The sequence below is a fragment of the Salmo trutta genome, chromosome 9, assembly GCF_901001165.1.
Source record: "Salmo trutta chromosome 9, fSalTru1.1, whole genome shotgun sequence".
NCBI classification, from domain to species: Eukaryota; Metazoa; Chordata; class Actinopteri; order Salmoniformes; family Salmonidae; genus Salmo; species Salmo trutta.
The window spans coordinates 36,150,176-36,166,883 of NC_042965.1; the positions used below are offsets into that span (position 1 = coordinate 36,150,176).

General features: G+C 43.2%; 1 protein-coding gene across 6 annotated transcripts in view; it reads right to left on the reverse strand.

The window, feature by feature from the left end:
• LOC115200482 (potassium channel subfamily T member 1) overlaps positions 1-16,708 on the reverse strand; it is a 136,092-nt gene that overhangs the window by 73,534 nt on the left and 45,850 nt on the right. For 2 of the 6 annotated variants that reach the window (XM_029763585.1, XM_029763587.1), the window contains one exon: positions 2,663-2,701. The exons of 3 other annotated variants lie outside the window; for them this stretch is intronic. In XM_029763585.1, the coding sequence (XP_029619445.1) occupies positions 2,663-2,701 (39 nt within the window). Of the gene's footprint in view, positions 1-2,662; positions 2,702-5,954; positions 6,223-16,708 lie in introns of those variants that run through there. One more of the 6 variants, XM_029763588.1, reaches the window with a different exon arrangement.

A 16,708-nucleotide genomic window follows, 5' to 3' on the forward strand; every position in this document is an offset into this window, starting at 1 on the left:
CCTTGTTTAGTGTTTGTTGCACCTGACAGGATTGTTTCGTTTTGTTCCTTTTTGTATACGTATTTAGTTGTTTCTCCTTCTTCAAATAAAAAGAAGATGAGTATACATATTCCCGCTGCGTTTTAGTTCAATCCCTACGACAACCGTGACACCGCTGCTACTCTATTTATACACACACATACAAACTGCTGCTACTCTATTTATACACACACATACAAACTGCTGCTACTCTGTTTATACACTCACATACAAACTGCTTCTACTCTGTTTATACACACATACAAAAAGCTGCTACTCTGTTTATACACACACATACAAACTGCTGCTACTCTGTTTATACACTCACATACAAACTGCTTCTACTCTGTTTATACACACATACAAAAAGCTGCTACTCTGTTTATACACTCACATACAAACCGCTGCTACTCTGTTTATACACTCACATACAAACTGCTGCTACTCTGTTTATACACTCACATACAAAGTGCTGCTACTCTGTTTATACACTCACATACAAAGTGCTGCTACTCTGTTTATACGCTCACATACAAACTGCTGCTACTCTGTTTATACGCTCACATACAAACTGCTGCTACTCTGTTTATACGCTCACATACAAACTGCTGCTACTCTGTTTATACACTCACATACAAACTGCTGCTACTCTGTTTATACACTCACATACAAAGTGCTGCTACTCTGTTTATACACTCACATACAAACTGCTGCTACTCTGTTTATACGCTCACATACAAACTGCTGCTACTCTGTTTATACACTCACATACAAAGTGCTGCTACTCTGTTTATACACTCACATACAAACTGCTGCTACTCTGTTTATCATTTATGCTGATGCCGAGTCACCTTACCCCTATATCTACCTCTATGGATCCAGTATCCCTGCACATTGTAAATATGGTAGTGGAACTGACCCTGTATATAGTGTGCTTCCTTAATTTATCATGTTCTTCTTACTTCAGATTTTTACATCTTGTGTGTTTTTGTTCTACCTGGCTATTTTTAGTATTACATTGTTATTGATTACTGCATTCCTGGGGTTAGAGCTTGTAAGAAAGGCATTTCACTGTACTTGTGACATTAAAACTTGAAACCATAACCACTGACTGCACCATTGAACTAAATCCAATAATCTGGAGGCGTTAGTGTTGCCCAAGGCAACACAAGTACACTAACACAAGTATGTGGACACCCCTTCAAATTAGTGGATTCTGCTATTCTAGAAACAGACGTTGCTGACAGGTGTATAAAATCATGCACACACACATGCAATCTCCATAGACAAACATTGGCAGTAGAATGGCCAAGCTCACAGAACGGGACCGCCGAATGCTGAATGCCAGGATAACACTACCTGCCCCAATGCATAGTGCCAACTGTAAAGTTTGGTGGAGGAGGAATAATGGTCTGGGGCTGTTTTTCACGTCCCCTTAGTTCCAGTGAAGGGAAATCTTAACGCTACAGCATACAATGACATTCTAGATCATTCTGTGCTTCCAAATTTATGGCAACAGTTTGGGGAAGGCCCTTTCCTGTTTCAGCATGACAATGCCCCCATGCACAAAGAGAGGTCCATACAGAAATGGTTTGTCGAGATCAGTGTGGAAGAACTTGACTGGCCTGCACAGTGCTCTGACCTGAACCCAATCGAACACCTTTGGGATGAATTGGAACGCCGACTGCAAGCCAGGCCTAATCGCTCAACATCAGTACCCGACCTCACTAATGCTCTTGTGGCTGAATGGAAACAAGTTCCTGCAGCAATGTTCCAACATCTAGTGAAAAGCCTTCACAGAAAAGTAGAGGCTGTTATAGCAGCAAAGAGGGAGACCAACTCCATATTAATGCCCATGATTTTGGAATGAGTTGTTTGACGAGCAGGTGTCCACATACTTTGGGTCATATAGTGTACTTCTATAAACGAATCAATCACAGAGGCCCAACAGGTGGTGAGACTGAGGCTGCTACTGGTGCTGAGACTAATGTTGTAGCTTAATCTGGGACTGAGACTAAGGTAGTAGTTTAATCTGGTACTGAGACTAAGGCAGTAGTTTAATCTGGTACTGAGACTAAGGCTGTAGTTTAATATGGTGCTGAGACTAAAGATGCATTACAAATGACACACTACCCACAGATGTAAATTAATTGAAAATGACATGGAAACAACATTGATTCAAGCAGTGTGTGTTCCCTTTACAGTTGCTTTTGACCAGGGATTATTTTATTTGTAACCTTTATTTAACTAGGCAAGTCAGTTAAGGACAAATTCTTATTTACAATGACAGCCTACCGGGGAACAGTGGGTTAACTGCCTTGTTCAGGGGCAGAATGACAGATTTTTACATTGTCAGCTCGTGAATTCGATCCAGCAACCTTTTGGTTACTGGCCCAACGCTCTAACCACTAGGCTACCTGCCGCCCCAGGGATAGAAGAACAACAAGCTGTGTGTGTTAATCAACCTCCCGTAGAGGCCGGAGTCACAGGACACATGCCATGCCATGCTAGCATGATGCTGGAACTGTGTCCTGAATGGCACCCTATTCCTCACATAGTGCACTACTTTTGCCCTGGGCCCTGGTCGAAAGTAGTGCACTATATAGGGAATAGGGTGCCATTTGGGATGCATCCTTGGACTTACTGGGCGTTGGTAGAGTCCATACTGTACTCTTCCTGATACCTATAGGCACAGTAGACAGATAAGGGACAGGTTAGGTCATTAGGAGGCAGGAAGGGAGGGAGGGCGGCATGCTTTCACAGAAGACATGCAAGACCAGAAAAACAGAAGCGTCTCAGAGTAGGAGTGTCGATCTAGGATAACGACCCGGAAGAACTCATTCCTAGATTAGGATCACACATTAGGATTGACAGGGATTCTCGGATAAAATTATTTGATTAGTTTGAGAACAGACAGGAGACTCTGAATGCAAACCACAAGAGACCAGAGGACAGCAGCAGGAAGCAAAACCTACTGGGTCGATCTCAATGGCTTCCACGTTCAAATGACGACAAATTGGAAAAATTGGACAGATTCCGTACTGTAGCAGCTTGAATGGATGTATCGGGGTGACATTGAAATCAATCAACAAACAGAGAATGAACATGTTAAGAACATGTTGAGAATCAGAGACACTGTCAAACATGAAAACATCAGATTCTTCTAAAAGATCTGTATCACACTTCATACTCAGGTAGATGGTAGTTAAAGGTATAAACTTCTAGGGGTTTGCTAATATGAATCATGAGAATCAAGAATCAACCACACCATTCCTATATTTACAATGTACTTTTGATCAAACAGTCATAAGAATAAATTAATATGGACCGATTTAATTATTATGAAGAGTGCTCTGTATGACCAGTTCACTAAATATGATCTTCTTCAAATCCAAAGAGATAAAACCCTTTTTGGATTCGTCACTTCTTATACTTGTTGATGGATCAAAATATTCACTGCTTAAGGGGAAATCTGCAGTTGCTCCATCCATTTTTGTAATTGTAAATTAATAATCTATTGATTTTTGAAGAATACAGTATAACTTACAAATGCCTCATGAGCTTAGTTCAACTGTCATACCCCATCAGAACCCAACATATAAGCTTGTTTTACTCCAAAGTTTGCAAACAAAGTGAATGTAAACAAACACTGTATAGCCACAAAACATGATTAAAACTATTATTTTGATATCATGGATGGTCAGTCTTTGCATCCATAGCTCTGTCTATGAATTTGAGAGTGGTTACATTTCTCCAGACCCAATCAGAGCTGCAGTATCCCTATATGCAAATAGACCATTGCCATATATGGATCTGTGCCATTCCCTTTGAACTGGACTGTGTTTACAGCATGAGCGATTGTGAGTAGATGCGCATGTTTTGAGATCAAAGTGAGAGCTGCATGTAGCCATGTGTGCACATTTTGTTCATATCCTTTACTAGTTAGTGAGTTATTAACCCAGTTATAGATATTTTCTTAGCAACGATGGGGGAGTGGTTGCCTCCCACAAGAGCACAAAACGTGTACATTTCTAGCCATCTTTGAAAAGCAAGTCAGGTAAAGAGATTTTTTTCTGTCTTAAAAGGGCAGTGTTGTATTTTGAGACAGGCTTGAATAAGCTAAGTAGCCAATAAGCAGAGGGTAGCATAATTTGTCTGATTCGCTGTTAAAATGGTGTGACAATAATAATGAACTTTATTTTGTGATTTCTTGCATCAAACAACACATTTTCAATCACATCCTTGTCTGAAGGACAAGTGGATAAACAGGTTAATGTCAAGCCAGACATATTTTCCAAAAGTCTCACAGAATGTAAAACCTACATTGAACACCACACATTGGCTGTTACTACAGGCTGAATGATAGAACGGCTATTTCCATATTAAAATGTTATGGGATGCATTTTCTCCATTGTTTTTGATGGTAGGCCACTCTGGTAGGCTGTTATAACTGTAACTTAAAGTGGGTAGAGCCTCAGTGTTCACAGTAAAAGCAAGCCAGAAGTCAACAGATGTGACATTTGCTCAGTGCCTCCAAAATAATTTGAGGGAACATTGGCGGGGTGTCCGCTTTGTTATTGTTTCAACTGCTAATTGACATTTTAAATCTATTTTTGGAACCCATTCCTGATCGAAGCATTTCTCAGGCCACACTCTTTAGAGCTGAACCTAAATGGCTGAGCTACACTCTATTCAGCCGAGGTAAGGAGGATGGCGTGCTGCACATCACAATCAGGAAGTACTCAGGACCCAAGAGAGGTCCAGTACATTTAGCATCTTAGTATTATTCAGAGCGACTTACAGGAGCAATTAGGGTTAATTGCCTTGCTCAAGTGAACATTGACAGATTTTTCACCTTGTCTGCTCTGGGATTTCGGTTACTGGCCCAACGCTCTTAACCGCTAGGCTACCTGCTGCCAATAACCACTCAGGTGTGAACAGGGATGGAAGAAAATAGGTTTTATCCACACAACTCTAAACTAGAACTCAGGACCTTCTGAGACTCTTAAGCCATCTGTGACTGCCAAATAGAACATTTTCACACGCTCCAAAACTTATCTGAACCTCTTTATTTACACGTTCTCCAACATATTATCTATTACAACAGTGATATTTTGGCATGTCCCGCATCACGGGTAGGCAACCCTGTTCCTGGAGTCCTGCAGGTACTGCAGGATCTTGTTCCAACTAGGCACAACACCTGTTATGGCTAATTTAGTGAAATCGTCAACCCTGTTACGCTTAACTGTTACTTTCATTGGCACTTTTATAGTCATTTTTCTTAATTTAACCTCTTGAGATGGGAATATATGTTTTTTATTTAGTTGAACATTGCTCTTTGTGACAGAATGTTAAAATTAGGAGAAATAAATAGTCATTTTTGACTAAATTACACTAGCCAAAAGGCACTCTATTCGTGGAATAAGCCGAGTTATTGAGTCAGGTGTTCTTGTCCAGGAATAGAACAAAGATGTTCACCTAATCCATCAAAACGGTCAGTTTGATTTATTAAATGTCAGTTAAAGTTGAATAAATTCCAACTGAAACTGAAAGTCTGTTGATAGTCTGAGCAAGGTACAGACTATCTACTGTATCGAGGTCGGGACTATCTAAATGAAGTGAGACCAACGTCACCATGGTAACAGGGTGTTGCTGTCACCAACTCTTTTTGAGTGTCAGTCTGTTTGATGGCAGTAGTTCAGGGCTCTGAAATGAACATAAACATAATACCTGTAATTAGCTCTGTCCATTCCATATCTGCTGCTACCGCATCAAACACTGTCTCTATATCTGCCTCTGCTATCAGAGGCATCACAGAGCGATAGAAGAGCCTGAACGTTTCTGTTGTCTTGGTAATCATGCAGGTAACCTATCATAAACACTGCCACACTGTTTAGCCCCCAAGGCATGCAACGCAGGAACAAATTGATTCTCACCTCACCTTGACAGTAGATCAGGAAACTAATTGATAAAAAAACAACAACTGCTAGTGCTAAACTGGTGCTAAACACTGCAGGTATTGGAGAAATAACTCAGATCCATGCTGCTGAACCTGTCTGAATCCTCTGTCACCTGTCCTCTCAAGGACCTATTGAAATGTTATCTGACCACATGAGTCTCTGCAGTCATTTAGAGGGCTGCTGGGACTTGTAGTTTTCTATATGTTTCCCAAAACTACACTTCCCAAGCCTGAGTAGCATTTGGCATTGAGTGCTCCAGAGGTGTACAAGCCAAGGGAAAGACACAGCTCATCACGCCCATTGGAACAAGGCTTCCTGAAGTCACACCTGCCTCTGGCAACATCTCTGAAGAATGACTCTCTGTTCTTATAGTCTAAAGGGACAAAACATCCACAGTACAGTGACCTAAATATGCAATGAAAGGCATATGCATAACGTGTGTACATGCATGTATTCTGTCTGAGCATGTGTGCGTGTCCCTGAGAGGGAGAGATAACAGAGAGAGAAAGGAGACATAAGAAAGAGAGAGAGAGAGAGAGCAAGAGTGCATTTTCTTTTCTGAAACGTGTCGGTAGCTCCTTGTCTCTCAGAACACATTAAATAGACCATCTTAATCCATAATAGCCCTCGTATAAGTAGGCTGTCCCGTTAATTCAGAACGCTATGCACTGTACCCTCTATGTTGTGTTTCTGACCTCTCCTTAACATCAATGTCTATAACCATGCTCTATCGAGATCCTAGAATGTTCTGTATGTAGTTCTACGTACCTATGATTTCCCATGATTTTCAGCTCTCCCTGTTGGCATTGGAATCCAGCTCACATTGCAACTGGCTGTGCTGGGAATAACACTCCCTCACTGTGGTGTCTGACTGAGTTAGACAACGCCATGCCCTCTCTCTCTATTGATTCTCCTCTGACGGATGCTTTCAGGCACAAGGATGGGTGTAATATGGACAGTAGTTTGTGTGGACACACATAAACAGCCGAGACGCACGTGGGTTACACGAACGCACGTTCACACACACGCACACACATGGCACACACACACACTTCTGTACTGAGTGAGTATTTGTGGCAGCTTTTAGCTCCACTTGACCATTTAAGCCTTTTTTAAAAAGCACATTTTCGTCAAGGAATGTGGGATTGTGGGTAGGAAGTCGCAACGCACCAATCACGACTATGTTTCCATGGGGGCTACTTCGCCTTTCAAGTCAATTGATGAGAAAGTGCTTCCGCCCCAGTTTAATGAACACCGCCTTAATGATAACAAATGTGACATAATTTACCCAGCGGACCACATTAAAACAGCTCATTAAGATGGAGTTGCTCAAAAGCAAGGACATCATAACTGTACAGTTATATTAAGAAAGAGCCACTTTAAATATGCACCAGCACAGCAACACAGATGGAGATTTCAGTTGCAAGTCCTTCTAGGCTGTAGCTTCAGTAACACTGAGGGAAAGAGACAGCAGGTAATTGAGTTGAAGAGTTCTAGATGCAACCAAAATCGCAATTAAATTGAGTAAATGGCCAGTTTAATAAGCATATACATGATTACAGATGAATTGATAAGACATGCTATCCTAGAAGAGATCCTAGAAGAGATCATAGATAATAGATCCAAGAAGAGATCCTAGAAGAAATTATAGAAGAGATCATAGATAATAGATCCTAGAAGAGATCCTAGAAGAGATCATAGATAATAGATCATAGAAGAGATCATAGATAATAGATCATAAAATAGATCATAGATAATAGATCCTAGAAGAGATCCTAGATAATAGATCCTAGAAGAGATCCTAGGTAATAGATCCTAGAAGAGTTCCTAGATAATAGATCCTAGAAGAGATCATAGATAATAGATCCTAGAAGAGATCATAGATAATAGATCCTAGAAGAGTTCCTAGAAGAGATCATAGATAATAGATCATAGAAGAGATCATAGATAATAGATCATAAAAGAGATCATAAATAATAGATCCTAGAAGAGATCATATATCCTAGAAGAGATCCTAGAAGAGATCATAGATAATAGATCCTACAAGAGATCCTAGAAGAGATCATAGATAATAGATCATAAAAGAGATCGTAGATAATAGATCCTAGAAGAGATCATAGATAATAGATCCTAGAAGTGATCATAGATAATAGATCATTGAAGAGGTCATATATAACAACTTGGGGTCACGCTCTCTCTTCCCTCTAAAGGAAAAAAATACAGCATTGAGTTCAATCGACTAACAAGCTCTTGTATTTAACAAGGGAACCACTTAACAAGGTGCTCTGGAGGTGTGGGGATATCACTTGTCTGCAAAATAAAAAACATACTGCCAACTGTACAGGCAATGAGCCTTAATGTATACCGACTGGCAGAACATACAGTACGGAAATTATGATAGTGGCCATATATTGAACAACATCTGAATAGGATAGGCCAATATGTAATCAATTATTGTGGTGCAGGGGCCTTAGAAAGGATGTGTGATGTTGTAAGAGGTTAAAGGAGGGCAGAGAACTAACAAACAGAAAGGACATTGTGTTTCAGCCATAGCCCTCTCCTCACTTAGGCAGCAGCCACCGCCAGCAGAGCAACAAACAAAAATTCCTCTGCAATCCCTCACCAGCACCCATCCAGCCCTTCCTATCCCTGCAGACTTTCCTAGACAGAAGCTTTTGTTACTACTGAGACCAGAGCAGTGTGATCCAGCCAGTCTTCACTGTCATGACATGTACGGGCACAGTGTCCTTGGGATCCGAAAAAGCTCTACTAAGAAAATGAAATATATCATCATTACCATCATTATCGTTACAATGTCAGGCTGTAGTTGGAGAGGCAGTGCCCACTGTCAAGCCATGTGAAGGTGATGGCTATTATATCTGAGGCTGTGCTAAGCAACGGGGAATGGGAGAGTGGGTGAGTGGGGGAGTGGATGAATGGGTGAGTGAGGGAATAGGTGAGTGGGGGAATGGATGAATGGGTGAGTGAGGGAATGGGTGAGTGGGGGAATGGATGAATGGGTGAGTGAGGGAATAGGTGAGTGGGGGAGTGGGAGGGTGTTCTTTAATAGGAGCCTTCACACAAAGTTGCCATAAATTCAAAGCACATGCATAATTGACCCTACCAGACTGCACATGTGACCCAAAAGCAGTTAATAAATGCTACAGGAAACCCCTAAAATACAGCCTATAAAATAACATGTGCCTCTTTGAGCTGCCATTGTGACTCTTCACAGTCACAAATGTGATAGGCCTATGCACAATTCACTACAGGCATCTCTGTCTGTCAATGGTGTGCGTACTGGGAGCGGAGTCAGGTGCAGGAGAGCAGAGAGTTGTGAACAGGCGCACACTTTATTGAGGCAGGAGAAACCAACAGACGGACGCCACTGCGTCAAAACCTCCAGGTAATTTGCAAAAGTGCAAAAACGCACAAACAGTCACAAAATATATGTTTAACAAATAAACATACCTCGTGTACAACACGGAATATAAGAACACCAGTCTGGCGCGTCACAAATAACACGTAACACAAACAATCTCACACAAAGACATGATGGGGAACAGAGGAATAAATACATGCAGTGTGATTGGGGAATGTAAACCAGGTGTGCAGGGAACAAGACAAAACAAATGGATCAATGAAAATTGGAGCGGCGATGGCTAGAAAGCCGGTGACGTCGACCGCCGAGCGCCGCCCGAACAAGGAGAGGAGCCGACTACGGCGGAAGTCGTGACACCGTCACAGACATGAAGTCTGATAACAATTCAGAGGCATGAGGCCTAGGCTAGTTTCCTTTCCAGTCCCAAGCCTACTGAAACACAAATTCCTGACTCCTGTCTTCTGTAATCCATAGGTTGTATTATCAAAGCATGTCTCTGGCCTACTATGCATGTCAAAATACCGCAATAACATTTCCTCCGCTTCTCTGCGCTGGCTCGTACTTGCTGCCCATAAGAGAGCTTTGGTAGAAAAATTCTGATCAACAAACTGTATGAGAGTAGATATGGATATTACCCCCTCCTTCCCCTCCCGTCTCCTCAACCCTCACCTCTCCTCACTCCTCACCTCTCCTTTCCTTCCCTCGCCTCTCCTCTCCTCCCCTCTCTTCTTTCCTCCGCTCTCATCCCCTCCCCTCTCCTCTTCTCTCCTCTCTTCACCCCTCTCCTCCCATCCCCTTCCCCTCTCCCACCTCTCCTCTCCTCCCCTCTCCTCTCCTCCCCTCCCCTCAACCCTCACCTCTCCTTTCCTTCCCTCTCCTCTCCTCCCCTCTCTTCTCTCCTCCGCTCTCATCCCCTCCCCTCTCCTCTCCTCTTCTCTCTTCTCCTCTCTTTACCCCTCTCCTCCCTCCCCTTCCCCTTTCCCCCCTCTTCTCTCCTCCCCTCCCCTCTCCTCCCCTCTCCTCCTCTCTCCTCTCCTCTCTTCACCCCTCTCCTCTCCTCCCCTCCCCTCCCCTCTCCATATGGTAAACAAGATACCTTGACATTTAAAACATGTTCTCTCTCTGTTATTCATGAGCTGATCTGCTATCCATATAATCATGAACTTGATTTTGCTAAATATAAGAGATATTCTATCATATGTTGAAGGAGGTTATCTAACAGGCTTAGCAACTTTGGTCATTTGAATTTTGTCTGAGTGCTGTTACAAAGTTATTACGATTCGACAACGCTATACTTTGGGTGTGCTATGTGCGTCCTGTGCACACTCTGTGTGGCGATAGCTTCCTGCTGAAATGTGCTGAATTAGTTGAGGAACATGATAACGATGGGAATTTATTAACGGCCTGTTTCTTAATTCACAACAATGTTGATCAAAGAGAATTACTTTATCATTACTACATAGGTTATCAGTTTCATTTGCTCTAAAATCTATACTAGTGGTGCAGCCAAGCCGAAAAGGTGGCACAGTGACCTTCTTACAGTGAGGGAAAAAAGTATTTGATCCCCTGCTGATTTTGTACGTTTGCCCACTTACAAAGAAATGATCAGTCTATAATTTTAATGGTAGGTTTATTTGAACAGTGAGAGACAGAATAACAACAAAAAAATCCAGAAAAACGCATGTCAAAAATTTTATAAAATGATTTGTATTTTAATGAGGGAAATAAGTATTTGAATCCTCTGCAAAACATGACTTAGTACTTGATCATTGACAAGATCCTCCCGTGTAGTTCTGGGCTGATTCCTCACCGTTCTCATGATCATTGCAACTCCACGAGGTGAGATCTTGCATGGTGCCCCAGGCCGAGGGAGATTGAGAGTTCTTTCGTGTTTCTTCCATTTGCATTATGTTTCTTCCATCTTCCATTTGCAGAGAGTTCTTTCGTGTTTCTTCCATTTGCGAATAATCGCACCAAATGTTGTCACCTTCTCACCATGCTGCTTGGCGATGATCTTGTAGCCCATTCCAGCCTTGTGTAGGTCTACAATCTTGTCCCTGACATCCTTGGAGAGCTCTTTGGTCTTTTCCATGGTGGAGAGTTTGGAATCTGATTGATTGATTGCTTCTATGGACAGGTTTCTTTTTTACAGGTAACAAGCTGCGGTTAGGAGCACTCCCTTTAAGAGTGTGCTCCTACTTTCAGCTCGTTACCTGTATAAAAGACACCTGGGAGCCAGAAATCTTTCTGATTGAGAGGGGGTCAAATACTTATTTCCCTCATTAAAATGCAAATCAATTTATAACATTTTTGACATGCGTTTTTCTGGATATTTTTGTTGTTATTCTGTCTCTCACTGTTCAAATAAACCTACCATTAAAATTATAGACTGATCCTTTCTTTATCAGTGGGCAAACGTACAAAATCAGCAGGGGATCAAATACTTTTTCCCCCCACTGTATTTGAGGTGAACCCTGGCATAGTGAGCACATTTTGGTTTTAAACGCTTTAATGGGAACTTCCGATATTTTTGGTATTTCCCGGGACTCTGGATACTGAAACTCCGGTTGTCATGTTGGTATGAAGGGTCGGGAGACAGACGCAGGAATGCGTAATAGGGTTTTTTATTATACCCAAATTACGGAGTGCTGTGTAAAGGCACGGGGAAGAAGACCAAACAAACACGTAACAAAACACAGGGTAGAAACCCTAAACAAAATAAATAACACACGCGCACAATGATACCACACAGGACGAGACCCGTAATCATCTGCACAATCCACAAGGGCGCGAAAGCCCAAAACACACAGCACAGGTACTCACACGCACCAACGGACATAGTAACAATAATCGACCCCCCAATGGAAACCAAAGGGCACATATATACAAATACAATCAGTGGGAATAGAGGCCAGGTGTGCATAATGAAAGTTCCGGAGGGATCTGTGACACTGGTACTGAAACTTGATACAAGTGCCACAAAGAGGAACATAGGCAAATTACAGTTGGCCCAGAACAGAGCAGCACGGCTAGCCTTTAAATGTACACAGAGAGTTAACATCAATAACATGCATGTTAATCTCTGCTAGCTCAAAGTAGAGGAAAGATTGACTGCATTACATCATTTTGTTCACACGCTAGGTAGTTTTTCAATGTTAGTTTGCGTTTCCTGCAATGGTCTGCTGCTAGGCAGATTTATTTTTAATCACAGACAAGCTAGTGCCCAAGTTACCATGGTAACGACCCATCCCTTAAAGGGGCAACTGAAAATGTTTGTCTCACCTAATGTTTGTGCTTGATTGAGCATGAATTACTCCCAAAAACTTTTATTCATGAATGTTTTGTAATTTCTTATCATTAAAACACTGAAATAGGTTGAATGGGTGGGTGGGAGAATGGGTGAGTGGGGGAATGGGTGGGTGGGTGAATGGGTGAGAGGGTGAGTGGGTGAATGGGTGAGTGGGGGAAAGGGGGAATGGGTGAGTGGTAGTAAAGAAGATCTAATGATGAGGATCGTAATGAGATAAAAACCCAGTTGCTTGGTGCTCTAGAATCTGGAGGAGGAATCTGGAGGAGGTAGTTAGCTACAGTATACATTTTTCTATCTCTCCCTATAGCGTAGCAAATATGAGTAAGTAACATCTCAACAGAGCTTGTAGGTGTCCACGCACTTCATATATGTTTTCATGATTAGGAACATTATTTTTCCCTGGTGCATATTAAACATGAGTAACTTAATCTGTCTTTTTAGTTACCAGGCATGGGGAACACGTTTTGGAAGCATAACACAGAGCATATTCCCATAATCATTATATAATGTATCCCTAATGTATCAAACTTGAGTAACATCTCAATTGGTTCTGTAGGGATACAGATGCACAAACTTCCTCTGTCTTTTTTGTTTCATCAAACTCACTCAAGAGGCTTTGGTGACTGAGTATGTAAAGCTGCATGGGCTTCCAGTCATAAACACCATCAATATCATCATCACCTGCAACACCTAAAAACAACCATCTTGTTCCTGCTAGCTGTGATGGGGACTATGTGTGAAACACGCACGCATGCATGCACAGACGCACACTCACACATACCGGGCTTCTCTATAAGCTTCCCAAATGTTATCTTGTCTCAGAGCCTAGGGCTGACAAAGTTCTCTCTCTCTCTCTCTCTCTCTCTCTCTCTCTCTGTCTGTGTCTGTGTCTGTGCCACTTGCATCTCCGTTTAGAATGACATCCCTGGATCTCTAACACACCATGACATCTCTCTGCATCTCTATGTCTGTCAGGTGGGTAAACAACAACAGGGGATACGAACTAAGTAGGCAGGGTGGACTGGAGAGGACAGGGGAGGAGAGGTGAGGGGTGAGGAAAGGAGTGGGGAGGGGAGGAGAGAAGAGAGGGGAGGAGAGGGTTGAGGGGAGGGGAAGGGAGAGGGACAGAGAAGAGGCAAGGAGAGGAGAGAGGAGGGACGAGAGGAAGGGAGGGGAGGGGAAGGCAGGAGTGGGGTGAAGAGAGAAGAGGAGAGGAGAGGACAGGGGAGGTGAGGGTAGGGCTGAAGAGAGAAGAGGGGAGGAGAGGAGGGGAGAGGGGAAGGGGAGGGAGGAGAGGGGTGAAGAAGAGGAGAAGAGAGGGGATGAGAGGGGATGAGAGAGGAGGAGAGAAGAGAGGAGAGGGGAGGGGAAGAAAGGAGGGGAGAGGGGAAGGGGTGGGAGGAGAGGGGATGAGAGAGGAGGAGAGAAGAGAGGAGAGGGGAGAGGAGGAAAGGAGAGGGGTAAGGAGATGAGAGGAGAGGTGGGGGTTGAGGAGAGTAGAGGAGGTACTCCAGAGGCTTTGTGAACTACTACAGTTGTTCTATGGTATACCAGCTACTTCACTCAGACCCCAAAAAGACACTGGTGCATTTTCAGATGGTGTTGGTGCAGAATTGTGTCTTTCGAGTTCTACCTGTGTTATTGATGTGAGATCCTGCCTTCGAAAAATTAACATAAGAAGGACTGTATGTGGAGTGGACACTGTCTGTCTATCATTCAAAGGCAGTGTATATAAGCAGTATACTATAGCCTCATTCTTATTTAATTTGCTTCACAGAAGTCTTGTGGTAAGAGCGAATGACTAACAGGCATGTCAATTAGTGAATAGCTCATGACGGCACTGGTCTTTAGGACAGGGGTCTTTATAGCAGGCCTACCTGGGTACATGTACAGTATGTGGATGCAATATCAAACTAAACATCACAGGCATTATGGAACTGTGGCAAACCGCTCTAATGAACAAAATTGATCCTGCACCAACCTCAACCTGGCTTTGCCCCTCTGGCTTTTGCTAAACAGCAGAAATACTGTAGCAGACTCTAAACATTATTGCAGGTTTCTGACCAACCAACGTCATTGTTTCAATTTTGCAGTTGAGCGCTAAGAGAAATTAGATGAGAATGGTGAGTGTGTGGAAATGCATACCGTTTTGGGATAAAGAAAGGGATTTTAACACCCAGACCAACTTTAATTCAGGCAGGCACATGTAGAGTATATGTATCTCCTCCCCCTTAATGAAACTATGTAGTCCCATTCACAGAGAGCTGCATCTCCCCCTTAATGAAACCATGTAGTCCCATTCACAGAGACCTGCATCTCCCCCTTAATGAAACCATGTAGTCCCATTCACAGAGACCTGCATCTCCCCCTTAATGAAACCATGTAGTCCCATTCACAGAGACCTGCATCTCCCCCTTAATGAAACCATGTAGTCCCATTCACAGAGACCTGCATCTCCCCCTTAATGAAACCATGTAGTCCCATTCACAGAGACCTGCATCTCCCCCTTAATGAAACCATGTAGTCCCATTCACAGAGACCTGCATCTCCCCCTTAATGAAACCATGTAGTCCCATTCACAGAGACCTGCATCTTCCCCTTAATGAAACCATGTAGTCCCATTCACAGAGAGCTGCATCTCCCCCTTAATGAAACCATGTAGTCCCATTCACAGAGACCTGCATCTCCCCCTTAATGAAACCATGTAGTCCCATTCACAGAGACCTGCATCTCCCCCTTAATGAAACCATGTAGTCCCATTCACGGAGACCTGCATCTCCCCCTTAATGAAACCATGTAGTCCCATTCACAGAGAGCTGCATCTCCCCCTTAATGAAACCATGTAGTCCCATTCACAGAGAGCTGCATCTCCCCCTTAATGAAACCATGTAGTCCCATTCACAGAGACCTGCATCTCCCCCTTAATGAAACCATGTAGTCCCATTCACAGAGACCTGCATCTTCCCCTTAATGAAACCATGTAGTCCCATTCACAGAGAGCTGCATCTCCCCCTTAATGAAACCATGTAGTCCCATTCACAGAGACCTGCATCTCCCCCTTAATGAAACCATGTAGTCCCATTCACAGAGACCTGCATCTCCCCCTTAATGAAACCATGTAGTCCCATTCACAGAGACCTGCATCTCCCCCTTAATGAAACCATGTAGTCCCATTCACAGAGACCTGCATCTCCCCCTTAATGAAACCATGTAGTCCCATTCACAGAGACCTGCATCTCCCCCTTAATGAAACCATGTAGTCCATTCACAGAGACCTGCATCTCCCCCTTAATGAAACCATGTAGTCCCATTCACAGAGACCTGCATCTCCCCCTTAATGAAACCATGTAGTCCATTCACAGAGACCTGCATCTCCCCCTTAATGAAACCATGTAGTCCCATTCACGGAGACCTGCATCTCCCCCTTAATGAAACCATGTAGTCCATTCACAGAGACCTGCATCTCCCCCTTAATGAAACCATGTAGTCCATTCACAGAGACCTGCATCTCCCCCTTAATGAAACCATGTAGTCCCATTCACAGAGACCTGCATCTCCCCCTTAATGAAACCATGTAGTCCCATTCACGGAGACCTGCATCTCCCCCTTAATGAAACCATGTAGTCCATTCACAGAGACCTGCATCTCCCCCTTAATGAAACCATGTAGTCCCATTCACAGAGACCTGCATCTCCCCCTTAATGAAACCATGTAGTCCCATTCACAGAGACCTGCATCTTCCCCTTAATGAAACCATGTAGTCCCATTCACAGAGACCTGCATCTCCCCCTTAATGAAACCATGTAGTCCCATTCACAGAGACCTGCATCTCCCCCTTAATGAAACCATGTAGTCCCATTCACGGAGACCTGCATCTCCCCCTTAATGAAACCATGTAGTCCATTCACAGAGACCTGCATCTCCCCCTTAATGAAACCATGTAGTCCCATTCACAGAGACCTGCATCTCCCCCTTAATGAAACCATGTAGTCCCATTCACAGAGACCTGCATCTCCCCCTTAATGAAACCATGTAGTC